This window comes from Trachypithecus francoisi, unplaced genomic scaffold, assembly GCF_009764315.1.
Source record: "Trachypithecus francoisi isolate TF-2019V2 unplaced genomic scaffold, Tfra_2.0 Lachesis_group12, whole genome shotgun sequence".
In the NCBI taxonomy this organism is placed as follows: domain Eukaryota; kingdom Metazoa; phylum Chordata; class Mammalia; order Primates; family Cercopithecidae; genus Trachypithecus; species Trachypithecus francoisi.
Genome location: NW_022681457.1, coordinates 88666508 through 88690326, shown reverse-complemented (window position 1 = coordinate 88690326; position 23819 = coordinate 88666508). Strand labels below are relative to the sequence as shown.

General features: G+C 42.3%; 1 protein-coding gene and 1 long non-coding RNA gene across 7 annotated transcripts in view; one reads left to right on the top strand and one right to left on the bottom strand.

The window, feature by feature from the left end:
* Window positions 1-23819, top strand: part of LOC117092885 (protein argonaute-3) — a 142727-nt gene that overhangs the window by 78298 nt on the left and 40610 nt on the right. For all 5 annotated transcript variants that reach the window (XM_033227124.1, XM_033227123.1, XM_033227125.1 and 2 more), the window contains 4 exons: window positions 2248-2370; window positions 2531-2664; window positions 14745-14929; window positions 22056-22215. In XM_033227124.1, the coding sequence (XP_033083015.1) occupies window positions 2248-2370; window positions 2531-2664; window positions 14745-14929; window positions 22056-22215 (602 nt within the window). The remainder of the gene's footprint in view (window positions 1-2247; window positions 2371-2530; window positions 2665-14744; window positions 14930-22055; window positions 22216-23819) is intronic.
* LOC117092888 lies at window positions 1135-23100 on the bottom strand. Of its 2 annotated transcripts, none has more exons than XR_004440948.1 (3): window positions 22860-23100; window positions 10874-10997; window positions 1135-1520 (listed from the first exon to the last, which is right to left on the bottom strand). It is a non-coding gene; the product is annotated as an uncharacterized LOC117092888 (long non-coding RNA). The 2 variants fall into 2 exon arrangements; XR_004440947.1 differs by lacking the exon at window positions 1135-1520 and adding an exon at window positions 6866-7702.

Below are 23819 nucleotides of genomic sequence, written 5' to 3'. Positions count from 1 at the left end.
CATTACAGGATACACTGAAGTACAGAAATGAATGGCAAATAAGCTTGAAAGAGATGCCCCATTGGTACCTAATTTAGAAAATGGGGCTTACACCTATAACCCCATCACTTTGGGAGGCCGAGGCAGGACTATCAGTTGAGCCCAGGAGTTGAAGACCAACCTGGGCAACATAGTGAGACCCCATCTCTAAAAAAAAAATTTAATTATCCAGGTGTGTGGCATGCACCTATAGTCCCAGCTACTCAGGAGGTTGAGATGGGAGGATCGCTTGGACCCCAGGAGGCTGAAGTTGCAGTGAGCTGTGATTGTGCCACTAGGTGACAGAGCCAGACCCTGTCTCAATTAAAAAAAAGAAAAGAAAAAATGAGCCGGGCGCGGTGGCTCAAGCCTGTAATCCCAGCACTTTGGGAGGCCGAGACAGGCGGATCACGAGGTCAGGAGATCGAGACCATCCTGGCTAACATGGTGAAACCCCGTCTCTACAAAAAAATACAAAAAAACTAGCCGGGCGAGGTAGTGGGCGTCTGTAGTCCCAGCTACTCAGGAGGCTGAGGCAGGAGAATGAAGTAAACCCGGGAGGCGGAGCTTGCAGTGAGCTGAGATCCAGCCACTGCACTCCAGCCTGGGTGACAGAGCGAGACTCCGTCTCAAAAAAAAAAAAGAAAAGAAAAAATGAGCCGGGCGCGGTGGCTCAAGCCTGTAATCCCAGCACTTTGGGAGGCCGAGACAGGCGGATCACGAGGTCAGGAGATCGAGACCATCCTGGCTAACATGGTGAAACCCCGTCTCTACAAAAAAATACAAAAAAACTAGCCGGGCGAGGTAGTGGGCGTCTGTAGTCCCAGCTACTCAGGAGGCTGAGGCAGGAGAATGAAGTAAACCCGGGAGGCGGAGCTTGCAGTGAGCTGAGATCCAGCCACTGCACTCCAGCCTGGGTGACAGAGCGAGACTCCGTCTCAAAAAAAAAAAAAGAAAAGAAAATGATTTTTCCTGTTTATTGTGGAGAGATTCTGTGTAGCGTGCTTTAAGCATGAATTTCAGTGAGATCCAACACTGAATTACATTAAGTTATTTCTCTTTGGTTATATGTATGAGAATATATAACAATTATAACCTGTGACTCATACTGGCTTTCTTATCTGTCTTAAGTGTATTCCATTAAATAAATTGTGTATTATGGCACTGAAAATAGTCAAGTAATTATATAAAAATTATAAATCAAATAATTTTAAAAAGCCTTAAGATTTTTAATACTTCCTATCAAACTCTACACAAAATAAATTTTAATAGAATGTATCCAGATCTCCTATAGTCAGAGGTTCTTAACCTCTTTTTAGGTGAGATATTTCTTTCTCCATCCAAAAGCATATTAGGTTCAATCATACAAACTTACCGTTTTCAGCTGGGTAGTACATAGTGGTGCATGCCTATGTTCCCAGCTATCTAGGAAGCTGAGAGAGGAAGATGGCTTGAGCCCAGGAGTTCAAGGCCAGCCTGAATAATATAGCAAGACTCCATCTCTTTAAAAAAAAAAAAAGTTTTATTATCATTTTCATAGATTTTTTTTTCTTTTGAGACAGGGTCTTGCTCTGACCCCCAGGCTGGAGTACTGTGGTGCAATCACAGCCCACTGCAACCTTGAGCTCCCAGGCTCAAGCAGTTCTCTCACCTCAGCCTCCCAAATAGCTGGGCAACCACAGGCACATGGCACCCCACCTGGCTAATTCTTTTTAATTTTTTGTAGAGATGAGGTCTTACTTTGTTGCCCAGGTTGGTCTTGAGCTCCTGAGCTCAAGCAATTCTCCCACCTCAGACTCCCAAAGTGCTGGGATTACAGATGTGAGCCACCAGGCACAGCCTAATTTTTTAATTTTTTGTAGAGACAGGGTCTCACTATGTTGCCCAGGCTGGTTTCAAGCTCCTGGGCTTGAGCAATCCTCCAACTTGGCCTCCCAAAATGCTGAGATCACAGGCATGAACTACCATACCAGGCCAAAATGTATTATTCAACCTAATGCATACATTTAAATTTTGTATAAATTACCAGGAGGTCACAGAATTTCTACAGTCCATTCATGACCCATGGTCCCCAGGTTAAGATTTGCTATTCTGTAGTTAGAGCACCATTGGTTACACCTGTTGGAAAACATTATTTACACAGTGAAGAAAGAAAAGAGGGTTCTAATGCAGTAAAGTAGGGGATTTGGAGGAATTTTGAGAGTAACTACAAACTTTTTCTATTTTTAGGTAAGAAGTGCAAATTATGAAACGGATCCATTTGTTCAGGAGTTTCAATTTAAAGTTCGGGATGAAATGGCTCATGTAACTGGACGCGTACTTCCAGCACCTATGCTCCAGTATGGAGGACGGGTAAAGCCTCTTGTTAATGTTTTAATCATACACATACAGTCTAAGTATGGAGAGAAAGGCATATCAGAAATATTTCGGTTCAGCGATTTGAAATTTTTACTCTCTGTTTATTGAAAATTTTTGTTCTTTTTCACCATGTTATTTTTTTCTCCTCACATAGAATCGGACAGTAGCAACACCAAGCCACGGAGTATGGGATATGCGAGGGAAACAATTCCACACAGGAGTTGAAATCAAAATGTGGGCTATCGCGTGTTTTGCCACACAGAGGCAGTGCAGAGAAGAAATATTGAAGTAAGGCATGTCGTTACCTTGGCTTTGGGACTTTTTTGTGTTTAGACTTTAAATTACTCATCTAATGTTCTAACAAATTTTGCCTTAATACGAAGTATATGTAATCACTGAAACTTTTTTTTTTTTTGAGACGAAGTCTCACTCTGTTGCCCAGGCTGAAGTGCAGTGGCATGATCCCAGCTCACTGCAACCTCTACCTCCCAGGCTCAAGCGATTCTCCTGCCTCAGCCTCCCGAGTAGCTGGGATTACAGGTGTGTGCCACCATGCCCAGCTAATTTTGTATTTTTAGTAGAGATGGGGGTTCACCTTGTTGGCCAGGCTGGTCTCAAACTCCTGACCTCAGGTGATCCGCCTGCCTTGGCCTCCCAAGGTGCTGGGATTACAGGCGTGAGCCACTGCGCCTGGCCTAGTCACTGAACCTTTAAAAATGTTTCTTCTTGGCTTGGCGCGGTGGCTCACGCCTATAATCCCAGCACTTTGGGAGGCCAAGGCAGGTGGATCACAAGGTCAGGAGATTGAGACCATCCTGGCTAACACGGTGAAAGCCCGTCTCTACTAAAAATACAAAAAATTAGCCGGGCGTGGTGGCGGGCACCTGTAGTACCAGCTACTCAGGAGGCCAAGGTAGGAGAATGGCGTGAACCCGGGAGGCAGAGCTTGCAGTGAGTTGAGATCCGGCCACTGCACTCCAGCCTGGGCGACAGAGCAAGACTCCGTCTCAAAAAAAAAAAAAAAATTTCTTCTCAATAGTTTGGTGAAAAATTTGTTAGTCATAGTAAATTCCTTGATTGATTCTACTAGACATCCTTATAGACTACTGTGAATGGACAAAACACAAGCTCAAACCATGTTTTTTCTCTGCTCTCACACCACAACAATCAACACAGAAGACTCTTGTGACTAAATGTGGGGAGGGTTTCCCCACACACCAAGCAAACAATCAGTTCTGCAGTGGATACCAGCTGCGTGTCCTCCAATTCAGTCATTACACTGTCTTCCTGGAGATAGCATCAGATTCCACAGATTCAGGGTTCAGTCCCACAAGGCTGCACTCTGCTTTAGGTGCCAGTAGCAAGTGCAGGCTTCTGGTCAGGGTTCCCATGACCCCCTCTTCAAGGTAGATTCATCTGATATAGCAGCTCACAGAACTAGGGAAACACTTACTTATGTTTACTGTTTTATTATAAAAGATATTACAAAGGATGCAGTAAAGATATGCATAGGGCGAGGTATGGGGAGGGAGGGTGGAGCTTCCATGCCATCCCTGGGCACACCACCCTCCAGGAACCTTTGTGCGTTCAGCTGTCCAGAAGCTCTCCAAACCCCGTCCTTTTGGGTTTTTATGAATGCTTCATTACATAGGCCTCAATGATTAAACTGTTAGCCGTTGGTTATCAACTTAACCTTTGTCCCCTTTTACCTCCTTGGAGGTTGGGGGTGTGGGGCTGAAAGTCCCAACCCTCTAATCCTGCCTTGCCTTTCCGGTGACCAGACCCCATCCTGAAGCTACCTATAAGGCTACCAGCCATTAGGCAATCAGTATCATACAAAAAGATAAGACTGAGGAGTTTCTAAGGATTTTAGGAGTTGTCTTCTAGGAAATAGAAATGGCCAACAAATGAATATTTCACAATATCACACCTGCTTTTTGTAGGCTAGTAGCAACATCATTGTCTTTCAATGACAGTTTAGGTATACTTCCCAGATTTGCCACTACCTGAATTTATTACTGTGGATAATTTATTAATTTCATCATTCTTCAATGTTCACCTTTGTAAAATAGAGCTAATCATATCTTCTGTTAAAATAAAAACTTAAGACGAATTAAATTTAACAGAGTTTATAATTGAACAAAGAATGTTTTTCTAATCAGGCAGCTCCTGGAACAAGAATAGGTTCAGAGAGACTTCCAGCAGCCGCATGGCTGAAGAAGATTTATGGACAGAAAAAGGAAAGTGGCATACAGAATATGGAAATGAAGTACAGAAACAGATGTATTGGTTACAGCTTGGCATTTGCCTTATTTGAAGATGGTTTGAACAGTTAGCTATAATTGATTGGCTAAAACTCAGTGTTTGCTACACAAGTAGCTTATACCCTATTTACCCATCCAGTTAGGTTACAGTTTTTTGTTTTTGTTTTGAGACAGAGTCTTGCTCTGTCACCTAGGCTGGAGTGCAGTGGCATGATCTCAGCTCACTGCAACCCCCACCTCTCAGGTTCAAACAGTTTTCCTGCCTCAGCCTCTGGAGTAGCTGGGACTACAGGCCTGCACTACTACGCCCGGCTAATTTTTGTATTTTTAGTAGAGATGGAGTTTCACTGTGTTGGCCAGGCTGGTCTCAAACTCCTGATCTGAGGTGATCCGCCTGCCTCGGCCTCACAAAGTGCTGGGATTACAGGCATGAGCCACTGCGCCTGGCCTAGGTTACAGTTTACTATGTTCAGAGAAACCTCTAGGCTGAACTTAAAAGATGTAAGGAGGTAGCTTTAAGCAAAACTTAACAGTTACCCTCTTTGATCTAACCCCCAAATTTTTGTGTATGTGTGTTTTTTTTAATGGATTGGCATTGATGTCACTCTATCACCATCATAAATTTACTTATTTGGTCTCAGATCCCACTGGGAAATAGCAGAACAATGGGTTTTGTAAAATGGGAACAAGGACTTCAGATTACTTTTTCCTAAGGGTAAGAGTAGAGGGGACCTCCTTGTGCTGAAATTTCCTGTTTTCAGGAGAAAAACAAAACCTGGTCTATTTTAGGATCTATTTCTTTCTTCAGTGTTTCAGTGTACTTGTCTCACACTTAGCATGAGTGACTCCATTTTGGTTTGGTGTGGTCTGTTGGGGCCTTGTGCATAAGCTTAGTCCGAAACAATGACCTCCTATAATTTTGTTTAAAAATTCCTCCCTTTTGGTTAGGTCCTCACTTAGGTAAGAGTGTGACCAAAACTTAGGACCTTAGCACCACTCTCAGTTACCGAGATTTTGGGTTTCTGGTCTCAGTACGTCATTCATAAGTATGGCGTCCTCATGCTCACGCATTTCTTTGAGTTTTTGTTCTAATTCAAGAGAGACCATTTGACATTCTGCAGACGGCCATATGCAAACACTTAAAACTTTTGAGAGAGTGTAGTATCCCAGGGAGACTACTCTTATGACTCTTAGGAGAATAACCCCAAGAGTTTGGAGTATGCTCCTTAGCCAAGGTCCCCATGAACCAAGCCTCCTAAAATCAAATAGATCAAAGAATGAGCTAGAATAAGAGTCTACTTGTTTCAACCAAGCAACCTATTTGTTAATCCTCTACAACTGAATCTCTGTAATACCCAATGTATTCCTCCATGTTCAATGAGAAGTATCAGCAACTGCACAGATACTTCTGTTTAGCCAGTAACTAATCTAGAGCAATTCTATTATCTAGCACAACTTTAGCAAGAGAATTTAAAGTCTTTTGTGTAACCATAGTCTTTGTAGTAGAATCTGCTAAAGAGCCTATAAATTTCTAATAGGCTGGAAAATTTAGAGGGATAAATTTCTAATCATTGCCTCATTAACTCCAAACATAGGCCAGGCGCGGCGGCTGACACCTGTAATCTGTAATCACTTTGAGAGACTGAGGTAGACAAATTGCTTGAGCTCAGGAGTTCAAGGCCATCCTAGGCAACATGGCAAACCCTGTCTCTGCTGAAAATTCAAAACTCGTCCGAGCGCAGTGGTGCATGCCTGTGGTCCCAGCTATTCAGGAGGCTGAAGTGGGAGGATTGCTTGAGCCCAGGAGGCAGAGGTTGCAATGAGCCGAGATCATGCCACTGCATCCCAGCCTGGGCAGCAGAGCCAGACCCTGTCTCCAAAAAGAAAAAAACACACCATAGAAAAATAAATGAACAAATAATGCCCATCCAGAAGAATGAAGGCCTCCTGGCAATATTCTCTTTAACCTGTAATGACAATGTTCTCTTTTTTTTTTTCTTTTTTTTCTTTTTTTGGAGATGGAGTCTCGCTCGGTCACCCAGGCTGGAGTGCAGTGGCTTGATCTCGGCTCACTGCAATCTCTGCTTCCCGGGATCAAGCGATTCTCCTGCCTCAGCCTCCCAAGTAGCATAGGCGCGTACCACCACGCCTGGCTAAATTTTCGTATTTTCAGTAGAGTGGGGTTTCACCACTAACGTTAACCAGGATGGTCTCCATCTCCTGACCTCGTGATCTGCCTGTCTTGGCCTCCCAAACTGCTGGGATTACAGGCGTGAGCCACCGCACCCGGCCAGTATGAGGTTTTTTTTTTATCCTTCACAAATGAAAGTATACGCTATGAGTATATACAAGAGACCCCTTTTTCAGTTCAGTTGTTCATAACAGGCATGAACTTGGAAACAATTGAGAGCTAAAAGCCTCATGACAGCAGAGAAGTCTTGATGCACGATCTCGGGAAATCTGTCCACATCTAGGAGGCCATCTGCTTCTCGAGAGAAACTTCCCTCGTTAGCTTTACCTTAAGTTCTCCCTCTGATGGGTGTATGGTTCCAAGAGTCTGGGTGGGCCTTTCTAAGCTGTGAGATTACAAACCCAAGCTTCAAGGTCCTGAAGTTTTGCTGCAGTGTGGGTGACAAGGGGGGTCTTTCTCTGATGTGTTTCCAAAAGATCCAGCCTCTCAATTCTAGATCATGAAGGGTTTGCTTGTCCTCAGTCAGTGGTCTGTGAAAAGCTTTCTTTACCTGCTAAAAGTACACTTTGGCATAATGCATTAAAGCCTTGCAGCATTTAGTCATGTTAAAGTTTAGGAGCAGAAGATACAGGAGGTTCTATTATTAGGAGCATAAGCCTTCCAGTGACTATTTCATAAGGGGTCAACTTTTGTTTTTCACTGGAAGTGGATCTGATCGTCATCAATCTGAAACATCTTTGACCAAGGCAATCCGGATTATTCAGTTAGTTTTGCCTAATGCTCTTGTATTAAATAATACCTTATTTAACTGTTTTATAGCTAGTCCAGTGAGGCAAGTACCTCTGTCACTGGAGATTTCTTCAGCAATGTCCTGTAAGAGAAACACATTTCCTAATAACCTTTTAGCTACTGTTATAGCATCAGCCCACTTGTATGAGAAAGCTTCTGTACAACCAGAAAATATGCACTGAAAATCACAATTGAATGAAATCCTTCTGTAAAATGTTCAGATGTATCAGAAAGGTACCTGAAGTTTAGGTTGTCTTCTCAAGATTATGGGTTCGACAAACTATACATTGGTCATAAACCATTTTAGCAATTTAGAACAGTCACAACACCAGTGTGTGTGTGTGTGTGTGTGTGTGTGTGTATGTGTATGGTTTTGTTTGTTTGTTTGTTTGTTTTGAGACATAGTCTCACTCTGTCACCCAGGCTAGAGTGCAGTGGCGCGATCTCAGCTCACTGCAACCTCCGCCTCCCGGGTTCAAGCAATTATTGTGCCTCAGCCTCCCAAATAGCTGGGATTACAGGCACCTGCCACCACGCCCAGCTACTTTTTTGTATTTTTTAAGTAGAGACAGGCTTTCACTGTGTGGGCCCAGGTGGTCTAAAACTCCTGACCTCCGGTGATCAGCCCACCTTGGCCTCCCAAAGTGCTGGAATTACAGGCGTGAGCCACCATGCCCAGCCAATATATACATTTTATCTCTTCCTTGATGAATCATGGAATACAGCTTCTAGTAATGGAAGTTTTAAGGACTCACGAAGGAGCAGGCAGCCATCCAGTCTCTTCATGAGTCCATGCTTAACACTGGAATTGTATCCTCTTACATAGCAATTTTCTTTCTCCAGTGGAGGTGCACAGCACTGTTTATTAGATGGGTTATCATAGGTAATTTGACCCCGACCATGGAGTTCATTCAAATTATGTATCTTAACAGTTTCAGTACTGACTGAGTTAGCATGAAAATCTAGCTAAGTATTTTCTTGGTATTCATTTAATTCTTGTGCTGCTTGGGTTAGCAGTTTTATGTATCACTCAGTCTCTTCAATATGGTTCTGGTAATTCTTACTCAGTTCAAATGATATGATCCTAAAGTTACCAGAAGCCTGTCTTCAAGAGTGCTTATCAAGGTCCATTTCATCTTTTCCATGAACCTTCTTGGAGACAAAATAGGATTTTACTTGCTTGCGAAGTTTTTTTTTTTTTTTTTTTTTTTGAGACAGAGTCTCGCTCTGTCGCCCAGGCTGGAGTGCAGTGGCCGGATCTCAGCTCACTGCAAGCTCCGCCTCCCGGGTTCCCACCATTCTCCTGCCTCAGCCTCCCGAGTAGCTGGGACTACAGGCACCCGCCACCTCGCCCGGCTAGTTTTTTGTATTTTTTAGTAGAGACGGGGTTTCACTGTGTTAGCCAGGATGGTCTCGATCTCCTGACCTCGTGATCCCCCCGTCTCGGCCTCCCAAAGTGCTGGGATTACAGGCTTGAGCCACTGCGCCCGGCGCGAAGTTATTTTTAATAACTGCCATACATTGTTTGTTTGTTTGTTTGTTTATTGAGACGGAGTCTCGCTGTGTCACTCAGGCTAGAGTGCAGTGGCGTGATCTCGGCTCACTGCAACCTCCTCCTCGCTGGTTCAAATGATTCTCCTGCCTCACATTCCCCAGTAGCTGGGACTACAGGCGCATGCCACCATGCCTGGCTATTTTTTTTGTATTTTTAGTAGAGATGGAGTTTCATCTTCTTGGCCAGGCTAGTCTCGAACTCCTGACCTCAAGTGATCTACCAATGTTGGCCTCCCAAAGTACTGGGATTACAGGGGTGAGCCACTGCACCCAGTCTGCCATTATTTTATTTTATTTATTTATTTATTTATTTTGAGATGGGGTCTCATTCTGTTGCCCAGGCTGGAATGCAGTGGCGCAAACTCGGCTCACTACAACCTCTGCCTCCTAGGGTTGAGCAATTCTCCTGCCTCAGCCTCTCAAGTAGCTGGTATTACAGGTGTATGCCACCATGCCTGGCTAATTTTTTGTATTTTTGGTCGAGACAGGGTTTCATCATGTTGGCCAGGCTGGTCTCAAACTCCTGACCTTATGATCCGCCCACCTCGGCCTCCCAAAATGCTGGGATTACAAGCGTGAGCCACTGCACCCAGCCGCCATTACTTTGAATAGCGGAAACCGCAATTACTTTTGCACCAGCCTAATATTAGAAACTGCATTAGAATTAAGCAATTAACTGTGGAAATGACTTTAAATGGTCATAAAGACACAATTGACAAGGAAATTTGGTTGTTTATGTAGCCTACAATAATTTAACATAACCATAATTATGTCTGATAACATATACTGAGATATATGAGAATTTTCATAATCGTATACAATTTTGGAATATATATTAATATTTATAAAAATATAACTCGAAGCTTAAACATCACTTCTTATTTGACACTGTTTCTCATGTAATTTTATGTGTAAAATAGCCTGTTTATTATCTTTCTTGACTGTTGCTTAGGCATAGCTGTAAGGTAGAATACTCAGTTCTTCCAAAATTAAGGATCCCAGTTTTTGCCTTGAATCTTGGCTTTGGCTGTCAGATCCCATTGATCAGCCGATGATTTTTCCCTACCTAAACGCACAAGAAAAAGAAACAAAGGGCATAGGCTGGGCGCAGTGGCTCACGCCTGTGTTCCCAGCACTTTGGGAGGCTGAGGCGGGTGGATCACCTGAGGTCAGGAGTTCGAGACCAGCCTGGCCAACATGGTGAAACCCCATCTCTACTAAAAATACAAAACTTAGCTGGGCATGGTGGCAGGTGCCTGTAATCTCAGCTACTTGGGAGGCAGAGGCAGGAGAACTGCTGGATCCTGGGAGGTGGAGGTTGCAGTGAGCCGAGATCACTCCATTGTACTCCATCCCAGGCGACAACAGCAAGGCTCCATCTCAAAAAAAAAAAAAAAGAGAGAGAGAAAGAAAGAAACAAAAGTCATAGACATAGGGCACAAAAATCTCTGTGAATTTACAAAAGCCAAAGTTCACACCTTCTTGTTTGCCATTAACTGCCGGTTTCTGCCTGACTCAGTTAAATATCCAAGGCCTCTCACTGAATCCAAGTCAGTTAATTATCAGATCCAGTCTGATTCTGGACCTGGTCCAGTTTCTGTAATGACTTCTGAACCCATTTCAGATTTTAAAATTTGCTCAAACAAATTCAGATAGCTCAAAACACAAATCCATGGAGCTTCAGAATCTGAGTGCTTACCCACAATCCCCAGTTGCTGCAAGAGAGGAACAGACACGGTGAGTCTGACTGGTACCATGCTTTGTCACTCAGTGCTTCTGGGGATTGCTAGAAACTCTACTTCGGATCCCACTTCTGATACCATCTGTTAAAAGAAAAACTAGACAAATTAAATTTAACAGAGTTTAATTGAGGAAACAATGATTCACAAATCAGGCAGCCCTTAGAACCAGAATAGGTTCAAAGAGACTCTGGCACCACCATATGGTTGAAGACTTATGGACAGAAAAAGGAAAGTGATGTACAGAAAATGAAAGTGAGGTACAGAAACAGCTGGATTGCTTACATCTTGATATTTGCGTTATTTGAACATGATTTGAACAGTTGGTTGCCTTTGATTGGCTAAAACTCAGCAATTGGTGCAAGAATAGGTTACAGCTTGTTTACACATGCAGAGATGACCATTCACTATGTACAGAGAAATCTTTAGGCCAAACTTTAAAAATGTAACGAGACAGCTTTAGGTGAAACTTAATGTGACACTACCTACCAGGTGAGGATTAACTAAGATCCTTATTTTTCTGTTGAGGATCTTGAAGGAGTGGTTAAACTCCTTGTTTCTGTTTCCTTACTTTCCAAGATTTGCCTTTCATCTCCACCACTTTTTCTGTCTTCTTCAGATTCTGTCCTTCAACTTCGAAGTGCTCAAAAATCTGTTCAATTTTTTTTAATCAGCAATTTTCATATTACCTAACTTAATCTCTTAGGCTTCCAGACCTCCATTCTCTCTCCTCCCTTGAATCATAGTGCTCTGCTAAAACTGGTTCCTGGAAGATTTCCTGTATATTTATGCTTATCAATTCCAGTGGTCTCTTCTTAGCCATTATTTTTCTCAAAATTTGACCCCACCCCCCCTTTTTTTTTTTTTGAGATGGGGTCTCACTCTGTTGCCCAGGCTGGAGTGCAGTGATACAGTCACAACTCACTGGAGCCTTAACTTCCCAGGCTCAAACGATCCTCCCACCTGAGCTTCCTAAGCAGCTGGAACTACAGGCATACGCCACCATGCCCAGCTAATTTTGTTTTTTTGTATACATAGGATCTCACTATGTTGCCTAGACTGGTCTCGAACTCCTGGACTCAAGCAGTCCTCCTGCCTTGGCCTCCCAAAGTGCTGGGATTACAGGCGTGAGCCACCGCACCCTGCCAACCTTCTTGACATCCTCCTCTCTTGCCTTCTGGTTCTTTAGTTTACATTTTCTGACTTCTTTTCCTTTTCATTAGCTATCTCCTCTCCTTTGGGATTCTCACACAGTCTCAGGGCTTCTGCTGTCACCCTTGTTTGAGAAATTTGGCTGTCATGAAAGAACACCAACTCCACTTGTAACTAAACCTACTCTGAAATGTTTAGGCTTCTCTTTGACTAAGAGTAACATTCAAAATCAGTATGACATTTATTTATTTATGTTATTGAGACAGAGTCTCACTCTCTCACCCAGGCTGGAGTGCAGTGGCATGATCTCGGCTCACTGCAACCTCCACCTCCTGGGTTCAAGCATAAAATCAGTATGACATTTAATATCTTTCACCAGTCTCTTAAGTCCTTTATCATTACTCCGTTTTCACATATTCTGGACAAAGAAACTGAAGCACTATATTCCTTCTATCTCCCTGGCCTTTTTTTCCTGTTTCCACTCATGCAGCCCTTTACTGAGAATGCCTCCTTCTTCTCTCTACCCATCAGTATCCTCCCTGTTTGTCAGTTTTTGTGCAAAATACTATTGTATTATAATGATTTTATAAATGTATCACCTCTACTTTTCTTGAAGAAATGACCCTTGTCTAATTTAAATCTCTACTTATATAAAGTATACCAATAACAAAACATTCTTGAGTGATACAGAGACCAATTTACCTCAGGCCATTTCAGAATTTGCCTTGCCTTCTTCATGGCAAGAAGAAATTAGAATGTGAGAAATAAAATTTTTTTATATTTAATTCTGTTCATCCCTTTTTATTAATCCCAAAACTCTAAATGGATGCTTTAATGATCACTTAATATATTTTTTTCCTCCAAAGTTTTTATCCCCCTGCTTTCAAGTGAAATGTCACAAGGATGGCTTATTACAATGCTATGATTACTTGGCCTTGAAAGGCAAAAAAAAAAAAAAAAAAAAAAAAAAAAAATTTCCAATGTTTTTCAAACTTGACCTTTTTTTTTTTTCACTTTATATTTGTTATTCACAGCTTGAATAGATGTCTCAGAATCATGGGGTTTATGGCTCTTGTTCAGGCTAAGTGAAAATACTCAATTTCGTGCTTCTTTAATTAAGCACCAATAAGGAATAAGAGAAGGGAATTTCTACAAACTCCATCTGTCCTGAAGGAATCAGTGTTTTGAGCAAAGATCACTCAGATTCTTGACTTAGGACCTCAGTTATTTTAAAAACAAATGAAGCAATTGTTGCTCATTATTGCTTATTTATACTGAATTCAAAATTTTCTACAAATATGAAATTGGTGGCCGGGAGCAGGGGCTCATGCCTGTAATCCCCAGCACTTTGGGAGGCCGAGACGGGTAGATTGCCTGAGGTCAGGAGTTCAAGACCAGCCTGACCAACATGGTGAAACCTCATCTCTACTAAAAATACAAAAATTAGCCAGGCGTGGTGGCACGTGCCTATAATCCCAGCTACTTGGGAAGCTCAGGTGGGAGGATCTTTTGAGCCTGGGAAGTTGAGGCTGCAGTGAGTTGTGATTGTATCACTGTACTCCAGCCTGGGCAACACAGTGAGACCCCATCTCAAAAAAAAAAAAAAATAATTGGTTTTGGGGGTTTTTCAGTGTAAATGAAAGTACATTAAAATGCTGCCTGCCTCATCTGTTTGTTTGTTTGTTTCGAGACAGAGTCTTGCTCTGTCACCTAGACTGGATGGAGTGCAGTGGCACGATCTTGGCTAACTGCAATCTCCACTTCCCAGATTCAAGTGATTGTCCTGCCTCAGCCTCCCAAGTAGTTGGGACTACAGGTGCCTGCCACAACACCAGACTAGTTTTATATTTTTAGTAGAGATGGGTTTTCACCATGTTGGCCAAGCTAGTCTCAAACTCCTGACCTCAAGTCATCCTCCTGCCTCGGCCTCCCAAATTGCTGGGATTATAGGTGTGAGGCACCGCACCCGGCCTCATCTGTTTTTAAATTTTGTTTTTATATTTTTATAAATGTCCTCTGAGGGCATAATCTTTTCTGCTATCCTAGTGTGAGATAGATAATACTATAGAAATTCTGGCTCTACCATTTATCTAATCATTTGACCTTTGGCCAAATATGTCATATCTATGAAACTGTTTTCTGACCTGTAAAACAGGAATAATACTGCCCTACCTCTTTCTTATGAATCTTGTGAGATCAAATTAGAAAATATACAATACCAAAAATGTATCAACCTTTTACCATGGTCTTGGGTAGTGTGCTAAGTGCTTTACATGTATGATCTTATTTAATCTTCACACCAACCCTGTAATTGAAGTAATCCTTTTACAGATGAGGAAAACTGAAGTAAGTGCCTAAAATTTTATAGCTAGTACATAGCAGAACTGGGAATGGAACTCTCCATACTAACTCTAGTGCTGAGCTCTTAAGCAGCGTATACTATTAGTAATACTCCTTGTAAACTACAGGATGCCATGTAACTGTATAGAATGTTCTTAGTTTGCAAAATGGATTACTGACCGACCATTGCCTTTGACATCAGTAGTCTGGTGACCTCTCATATATGGAGCACACAAATCTTTGCTTCATCCTTCCATTCCCTTCCCAAACTTCCCATTACTACTTTGTAGGAATTCATGACTAGACAAAGGTTTTATATTTAGTGGTTTCTCCTTCTAGGGGTTTCACAGACCAGCTGCGTAAGATTTCTAAGGATGCAGGGATGCCCATCCAAGGCCAGCCATGCTTCTGCAAATATGCACAGGGGGCAGACAGCGTAGAGCCCATGTTCCGGCATCTCAAGAACACATATTCTGGCCTACAGCTTATTATCGTCATCCTGCCAGGGAAGACACCAGTGTATGGTAAGGATATCTTAAGACTGCATTTTTCTTCAAGTACTTGATATCCTTTTAGGATTATGCTAAAACATATCCTAAAACCTTCAAATATTAAAATATATTTTATGATACAGTATTTTAAACCATGTATTATTACTTGAAGACAAATTAATATAGAAAACTAAATAGTCCAAGATGAGACACTGTAAAAAGAGTTTCAGTAGTAAAAAGAGGCATCACATAACAATGGCTAAAGGAAGAATTATTGAGTAAAAATGGCATTGAGATAATTTGAGTATCAGTATAATGTAGTGGTTAAAAGCACAGGCTATCAATTTTTTTTTTTTTTTTTTTTTTTTGAGGCGGAGTCTCACTCTGTCTCCCGGGCTGGAGTGCAGTGGCCTGATCTCAGCTCACTGCAAGCTCCGCCTCCCAGGTTTACGCCATTCACCATTCTCGTGCCTCAGCCTCCGGAGTAGCTGGGACTACAAGCGCCCGCCACCTCGCCCGGCTAGTTTTTGTATTTTTTAGTAGAGACGGGGTTTCACCGTGTTAGCCAGGATGGTCTCGATCTCCTGACCTTGTGATCCGCCCGTCTCAGCCTCCCAAAGTGCTGGGATTACAGGCTTGAGCCACCGCGCCCGGCCAGGCTATCAAATTAAACTGTGTTTCTCAATATTCAGGTACTGCTGGTTCTATTACCTGTGTGATTTGGCTGAATTACTTAATCACACTAGCTCTTAGTTTCCTCATCTCTGGAACTGGGATACTATTTATGTGTGTATGTGGTATGTATGTATGGGATAGGATCTCACTCAGTCTTTCAGGCTAGAGTGCAGTGGTGCGATCATGGCTTACTGCAGCCTTGACCTCTTGGGCTCAAACAATCCTCCTGCCTCGGCCTCCCAAGTAGCTGGAACTACAGGCATGTGCCACCACACTGGGCTGATTTTTTATTTTTTTGTAGAGACAGGATCTCACTATTTTCTTGGGTTGGTCTCAAACTCCTGGGCTCAAGCAATCCTTAATCCTTGGCCCCGCAAAGTGCAGGGATTACAGATGTGAGCCACTGCGCCCAGCCTCTTTCTGGTTTTAATTGGGCATTTTATATGATTCTATTTTCTTTCCTCTTTTAGTGTATCAGTTATACTTCCTTTATATATAGCACACATACCGTGGGATACTAAGAATACCTAATCCATATATAGGGTAGTTGTAAGGATTAACTGAGTCTAGGTATGTAAAGGGCCTAGAATAGCACCTGTCATGTAGTAAACAGTAAATGTTAACTATTATTATTATAAACGAAATTTTGTGAGATTAATAAGCTAAATATAAATCATTGAATCATAGAAAAATACAAAGAAAATATAATTTTCAAACCACTGAATGGGGTAAAATCATATAAGTTTAGAAATAATAGAAGAAATCAAAAAAGAAAATTGTCAGATTTGATTGAGTAAACACTAAAATTTTTTTCTTTTTCTTTTTTTTTTTTGAGACAGAGTCTCTCTCTGTCACCCAGGTTGGAGTGCAGTGGTGCAATCTCAGCTCACAGCAAGCTCCGCCTCCTGGGTTCATGCCATTTTCCTGCCTCAGCCTCCCGAGTAGCTGGGACTACAGGAACCTGCCACCATGCCTGGCTAATTTTATTGTATTTTTTAGTAGAGACAGAGTTTCACCATGTTAGCCAGGATAGTCTCAATCTCCTGACCTCATGATCCTCCTGCCTCGGCCTCCCAAAGTACTGGGATTACAGGCGTGAGCCACCACGCCTGGCCTTTTTTATTTTTTATTTATTTTTATTTTTTGAGACGGGGTCTCACCCTGTTACCCAGGCTGAAGTGCAGTGGCATGATTGCAGCTCACTGCAACCTCCACCTCCTGGGTTCAAGCTGTTCTCCTGCCTCAGTCTCCCTAGTAGCTGGGTCTATAGGCGTGTGCCACCATGCCTGGTTGATTTTTATATTTTTAGTAGAGACAGGGTTTCACCATGTTGGCCAGGGTGGTCTCGAACACCTGACCTCAGGTGATCTGCCCACCTTGGCCTCCCAAAGTGCTGGGATTACAGGTGTGAGCCTAAATTTCCTACATGTTACAGATGTACTAAAATGGAAAGAAAACCAACAGAGTGTGGAAAATATTTGTAGCAAATAGAAACAATAAACAAGTAGCTTATTATTAGTTACATAAAAACCTTCTTTTTTTAGATTAATGAGAAAAGAATATAAACTGAAATTTTTTAGTAAAGACAAAGCAAGTAAATATATGAGAAAATGTTTGTTTTTATTAGTAAAGAAAAATTCAGGCTAGATGCCGTGGCTTGTGCCTGTAATCCCAGCATTTTGAGAAGCCGAGGTGGGCAGATTGCTTGAGTTCAGGAATTCGAGAATAGCCTGGGCAACATGGCAAAACCTCATATCTGCAAAAAAATAGAAAAATTAACCAGGCATGGTAGTACACATCTGTGGTCCTAGCCATTTGGGAGGCTGAGATAGGAAGATTGCTTGAGCCCAGTAGGTGGAGGTTGCAGTGAACCAAAATCATGCCACTGCACTCCAGCCTGGGCAAGAGCAAGATGCTTTCTCAAAAAAAAAAAAAAAAAGTACAAATCAATAAAGGGAAAAATGTGCTACTAAATTAGCAGATATATTTAAATATTATAATACCTAGTGCTTGTGAGTATGCAGTATATTAATACATTGCTGATGGTAGTATAAATTGATATTACCCTTTTCATCAAAACTGTAAACATGCCTGGGCTGGTCTCGAACTCCTGGCCTCAAGTGATCCTCACGCCTCAGCCTCCCAGTGCTGGGATTACAGGCTTGCGCCACTGCTCCTGGCCCCTCCTGGTTTTAATTGAGCATTTTGTATAATTCTACTTTTCGTTCTCTTTTAGCATATCAATTAGACTTCCTTTAAAATGTTTTGTGGTGTTTTCCCTAGACTTTTTAATATATATTTACAACTAATCTAAGTCTACTTTTGAGTAACATTATACCACTTCCTAGATAGTATAGAGATACCTTGTAACAGAATACTCACAATTTTTCCCTTCTGTACCTCATATTTCTGTCATTTATTTCACTTATCTATTAGCTATAACTACCCAATACACTGTTGCTATTACTATTTTGAACAAATAATCATCTATTAGCTCAATTAAGAATATGAAAATACAAGATTTTGTTTTACCTTTATTTATTTGCTGACCTTTAAACTTCCTTCTTACTTTTGTTTTGTTTTGTTTTTTAGAGACAGGTCTTGCTATGTTGCCCATGCTGGAGTTCAGTGGCTATTGTCAGGCATGACCACAGCGCACTGCAGCCCCAAACTCCTGGGCTCAAGTACTCTTCCCACCTCAGCCTCCTCAGTAGCTAGGACTCCAGGCATGATCCACACTGTACCCTGCTTTTCCTTCATTTATGATTTCTGATCTGTATCATTTTCCTTCTCTCTGGAAAATTCTTTTAATATTTCTTGCTAAGCATTTCTACCAGCAACAAATTCCTTGTTTTTATTTGTTTGAGAAACTCTTTATTTCTCCTTCATTTTTTTTTTTTTTTTTTGAGTCACATATGATTTAATTTTTTTTTTTTTTTTGAGACGGAGTCTCGCTCTGTGGCCCAGGCTGGAGTGCAGTGGCCAGATCTCAGCTCACTGCAAGCTCCGCCTCCCGGGTTTACGCCATTCTCCTGCCTCAGCCTCCGGAGTAGATGGGACTACAGGCGCCCGCCACCTCACCCGGCTAGTTTTTTGTATTTTTTAGTAGAGACGGGGTTTCACCAGGTTAGCCAGGATGGTCTCGATCTCCTGACCTCGTGATCTGCCCGTCTCGGCCTCCCAAAGTGCTGGGATTACACGCTTCAGCCACCGCGCCCAGCCCTATAATGATTTAATATTTACTTGCAAATCATTCACTCACATAATTTCAAATACTAAGTCATTCTGGAATTCTTACATTCTGACATTAAGAACATTCACATGTTGTACAGCCATCATCAGCATCCATTTCCAGAACTTTTTTTTCATCATCCCAAACTGAAACTCTTTATTCATTAAACAATAACTTTAATATCCGTTAAACCTCATGTAACCCCTAGAAAGCACTGTTCTACTTTCCGCTTCTATGAATTTGACTATTCTAGTTTCCTTGTGTACATGAATCCTATAATTTGGCCTTTGGCATAATATCCTCAAGGTTCATCCATGTTGTACTATATGTCAGAATGTTCTTCCTTTTTCAGGTTGAATAATATTCCATTGTGTGTGTGTGTGTGTGTGTATATATATATATATATATATGTACCACATTTTGTTTATTCATCTGTTGATGGACACTTGGGTTGCTTCTACACTTTAGCGATTGTGAGTAATGCTGCTGTGAACATAGGTGTACAAACATCTCTTCACAACCCTGTTTTCAGCTATTTTGGGTATACACCTAATAAGGGGCATTGCTGCATCATATGGTAATTCTATTTTTAATTTTCTGAGGAACCTCTGCAGTGTTTTCCACAGTGGCTGCACCATTTTACATGCCCACCAACAGTGCACAGGAGTTCCAGTTTCTCCACATCCTTGCCCCAGTGTTTGTTATTTTCTGGCTTTTTGATAGTAGCCATCCTAATGAGTGCGAAGTGGTATCTCATAATGTTTTTGATTTTGCATTTTCCTAAATGATTAGAGACGTTGGACATCTTTTCATGTGCTTATGGGTCATTTTTCTGTTTAGAGAAATGTGTATTGTCATTTGCCCTTTTTTTTAAGGCAAGGTCTCACTCTGTCACCCAGTCCGGAGTGCAATGATACGATCATAGTTTGCTGCAGCCTCCATCTCCTGGGCCCATGCAATCCTCCTGCCTCAGCCTCCTGAGTAGCTGGGACTAAAAGCATATACCATCATGCCTGGCTAATTTTTTAAAAAAATTTGGTAGGGATGGGGTCTTGATTTGTTGCCTAAGCTGGTCTCTAACTCCTGGGCTCAAGCAATCCTCCCGCCTCAGCCTACCAAAGTGCTGGGATTACAGGTGTGAGACATTGCACCCATTTTTCTGTTTTTTATATATAAAAAGTTATGCTGGGTGCAGTGGCTCACACCTGTAATCCCAGCACTTTGGGAGGCCAAGGCGAGTGGATCACTTGAGGTCAGGAGTTCAAGACCAGCCTGGCCAACATGGCAAGACCCCATCTCTACTAAAAATACAGAAATTGTCTGGGCGTAGTGGCTCATGCCTGTAGTCCCAGCACTTTGGGAAGCTGAGGCGGGTGGATCACCTGAGGTCAGGAGTTCAAGACCAGCCTGGCCAATGTGGTTAAAACCCCATCTCTACTAAAAATACAAAAAAAAAAAAAAAAATTAGCAGGGCATGGTGGCAGGTGCCTGTAATCCCAGCTACTTCAGGAGGCTGAGGCAGGAGAATCGCTTGAACCCAGAAGGTGAAGGTTGCAGTGAGCCGAGATTATGCCATTGCACTCCAGGCCTGGGCAACAAGAGCAAAACTCAGTCTCAAAAAAAATAAAAAATAAAAATACAGAAATTAGCTGGGCAAGGTGGCACAAACCTGTAATCCCAGCTACTCGGGAGACTGAGGCAGGAAAATTGCTTGAACCTGGGAGGCAGAGGTTGCAGTGAGCTGAGATCACACCACTGCACTCTAGCCTGGGTGACAGAATGAGACTCCATCTCAAAAGAAAAAAGTTATGGCTGGGTGCAGTGGCTCTTGCCTGTAATCCCAACACTTTGGGAGGCTGGGGCAGGAGGATCACTTGAGCTCAGAAGTTTGAGAACAGCCTGGGCAACATGGTGAGACCTCATCTCTACTTAAAAAGAAAAGAAAAGAAAAAAAAAAAGCTTGGTGTGGTGCATGCCTGTAGTTCCAGCCACTCGGGAGGCTGAGGCAAGAGGATCGCTTTAGCTCAGGTGGTCGAGACTGCAGTGATCTGTGATCGTGCCACTGCACACCAGCCTGGGTGACAGAGTGATGAGATCCTCTCAAAAAAAAAAAAAGGTTACACACACCGAAATATTTATGATGGTTATAATGGCAGAGAGGGGAAAGGAACAGGGGACTTTTATTCTTTGTGCTATAATACCTCTGAATTTTTAAATTAAAGATAAGAGAATAGGATTGAAAGCTCTAAGTGTTCTGTGATTACAAGTACATTAAAATGATATAAATGAGAAAATTATTGGAAGAGAGTACTATAAAATGATAAGGGATTATGTACATGTTTCATTTTATGCTTTTCAGTTATTGCGGTTATACTATGATAAAAATATACCTTTTATACAAAGAAGAAAACAACTAGAAAAATTGTCACTAAATACTTAAGCTAATCTTCAAAGCAGTATACTTTCAATTTTAACAGCATCGCCGGCCGGGCGCGGTGGCTCAAGCCTGTGATCCCAGCACTTTGGGAGGCCGAGACGGGCGGATCACGAGGTCAGGAGATCGAGACCGTCCTGGCTAATACGGTGAAACCCTGTGTCTACTTAAAAATACAAAAAACTGGCCGGGCACGGTGGCTCAAGCCTGTAATCCCAGCACTTTGGGAGGCCGAGACGGGCGGATCACGAGGTCAGGAGATCGAGACCATCCTGGCTAATACGGTGAAACCCCGTCTCTACTAAAGAATACAAAAAACTAGCCAGGCGACGAGGCGGGCGCCTGTAGTCCCAGCTACTTGGGAGGCGGAGGCAGGAGAATGGCGTGAACCTGGGAGGCGCAGTTTGCAGTGAGCTGAGATCCGGCCACTGCACTCCAGCCTGGGCGACAGAGCCACCAGACTCCGTCTCAAAAAAAAAAAAAAAAAATACAAAAAACTAGCCGGGCGACGAGGCGGGCGCCTGTAGTCCCAGCTACTCAGGAGGCTGAGGCAGGAGAATGGCGTAAACCCGGGAGGCGGAGCTTGCAGTGAGCTGAGATCCGCCACTGCACTCCAGCCTGGGTGGCAGAGCAAGACTCCGTCTCAAAAAAAAAAAAAAAAAAAAACAGCATCGCCTTAGTACTGTATTGGCGTAATGTTTGGTATCCTGTAATACAATGATGTATTTTAAGGGGGAAACATAGTAGCTTTATTTTCAGTACGTAAAATTGTTTTCAGATCTTTTTTTCTGACTAGAGGTTTTGCATCTGTTCCGTAGCGGAAGTGAAACGTGTAGGAGACACACTTTTGGGTATGGCCACACAATGTGTTCAAGTCAAGAATGTAATAAAAACATCTCCTCAAACTCTCTCAAACTTGTGCCTAAAGATAAATGTTAAACTCGGAGGAATCAATAATATTCTTGTACCTCATCAAAGGTAAGATATGCTAATCGCTTATGAAAATATTATTTTTTATATCTTCATTTGTCTACATATGACCATACTAACTACTATAAGAGCTATGTAGCCAGGCGTGGTGGCTCAAGCCTGTAATCGCAGCACTTTGGGAGGCCGAGACGGGCGGATCACGAGGTCAGGAGATCGAGACCATCCTGGCTAACACTGTGAAACCCCGTCTCTACTAAAAAATACAGAAAACTAGCCGGGCGAGGTGGCGGGCGCCTATAGTCCCAGCTACTCGGGAGGCTGAGGCAGGAGAATGGCGTAAACCCGGGAGGCGGAGCTTGCAGTGAGCTGAGATCCGGCCACTGCACTCCAGCCAGGGCGACAGAGCGAGACTCCGTCTCAAAAAAAAAAAAAAAAAAAAAGCTGTGTAAGAGACCCCCTTAATAATTCCTACCGTGGGAGATTCATAGGCATTTTGGTAAAAATTAAAATAATCTGGATTGGCAAGGGTCAGAGATTCTCTTGTGAAAATGCCCCCCACAATTTTATTTTATTTTTTAAGCATGGAATGAAGCAGCAAAAGCAAAGATTTATTGAAAGTGAAAGTCACTCCACAGGGTGGGAGCAGGCTCGAGCCCCAGCAATTTTCACTTAGTATGCAAAGTACCTCTTACCTAGCCAGAAAGTATCCAGAGCTTTATTTCTCACTGGAGAGCCCAGCTTGAAGAATTTTCACTTTATTTGGTAATCATCTTCAATCTGGTTTCATGAGGCTGCTCAGTTACCTGGAATGTGAAGGACAGAAGGACCTGGGGGCACAGATTAGTCAATTAAGTAAGCCATATCAGCCCCCCTGCTGTAGTCAGTGAGAAAGCATATTACTTTTCAATCACCCTTCTTCGAGCTAGAGCTCTTAGGAAGTGAGACACCACGACCTAGAAACAGAAGGTAGCTTATTCTGCAAGTCTCTGAGGAAGAAGCCACTTTTCAGAGAATTGAACAAGTTCCCTTTTAATAGTTGAAGCAATTAGGCCTCCAAAAAGTTAACTACACACCACAAATAAACATTAGAATAAGGATTGGACCATGTTTGTTTGACACAAAAGTCCTTTTTTTCCTCTTTTTCCATGCCACCTCTACTTTCTACCCCTGTTCAATATGAGATGAGATCCATAAATGAGATAAATAAAGAATTTTTTCAACAAGTCCAGCATGGTGAAACTTCATCTCTACAAAAAATAAAAGATTAGCCATGTGTGGTGGCACGTGCCTGTCGTTCCAGCTACTCCAGAGGCTGTGGTGGAAGGATTGCCTGAGCCCGGGGAAGTCAAGGCTGCAGTGAACCGTGATTACACCACTGCACTCCAGCCTGGGCAACACAGTGAGACCCTGTCTCAAAAAAACAACAATAACATAAAGTAAAATAAAAGGAAATGCTAGCCACTTTATGATCATTGAATATATGTTACTCAAATTTATACTTTCGGCCAGGGAGTGGGAGTAGTAGATTCTCAAAACCCCTTCCAGTCTAAAGTGTAATGATTCCTTTTTCCCTTGAGAGATTACACAGGTTTAAAATATAAGTCGATTTTTAAACAGTGATAAAAATTAGTGGATCATAAGGAAGTTTATAA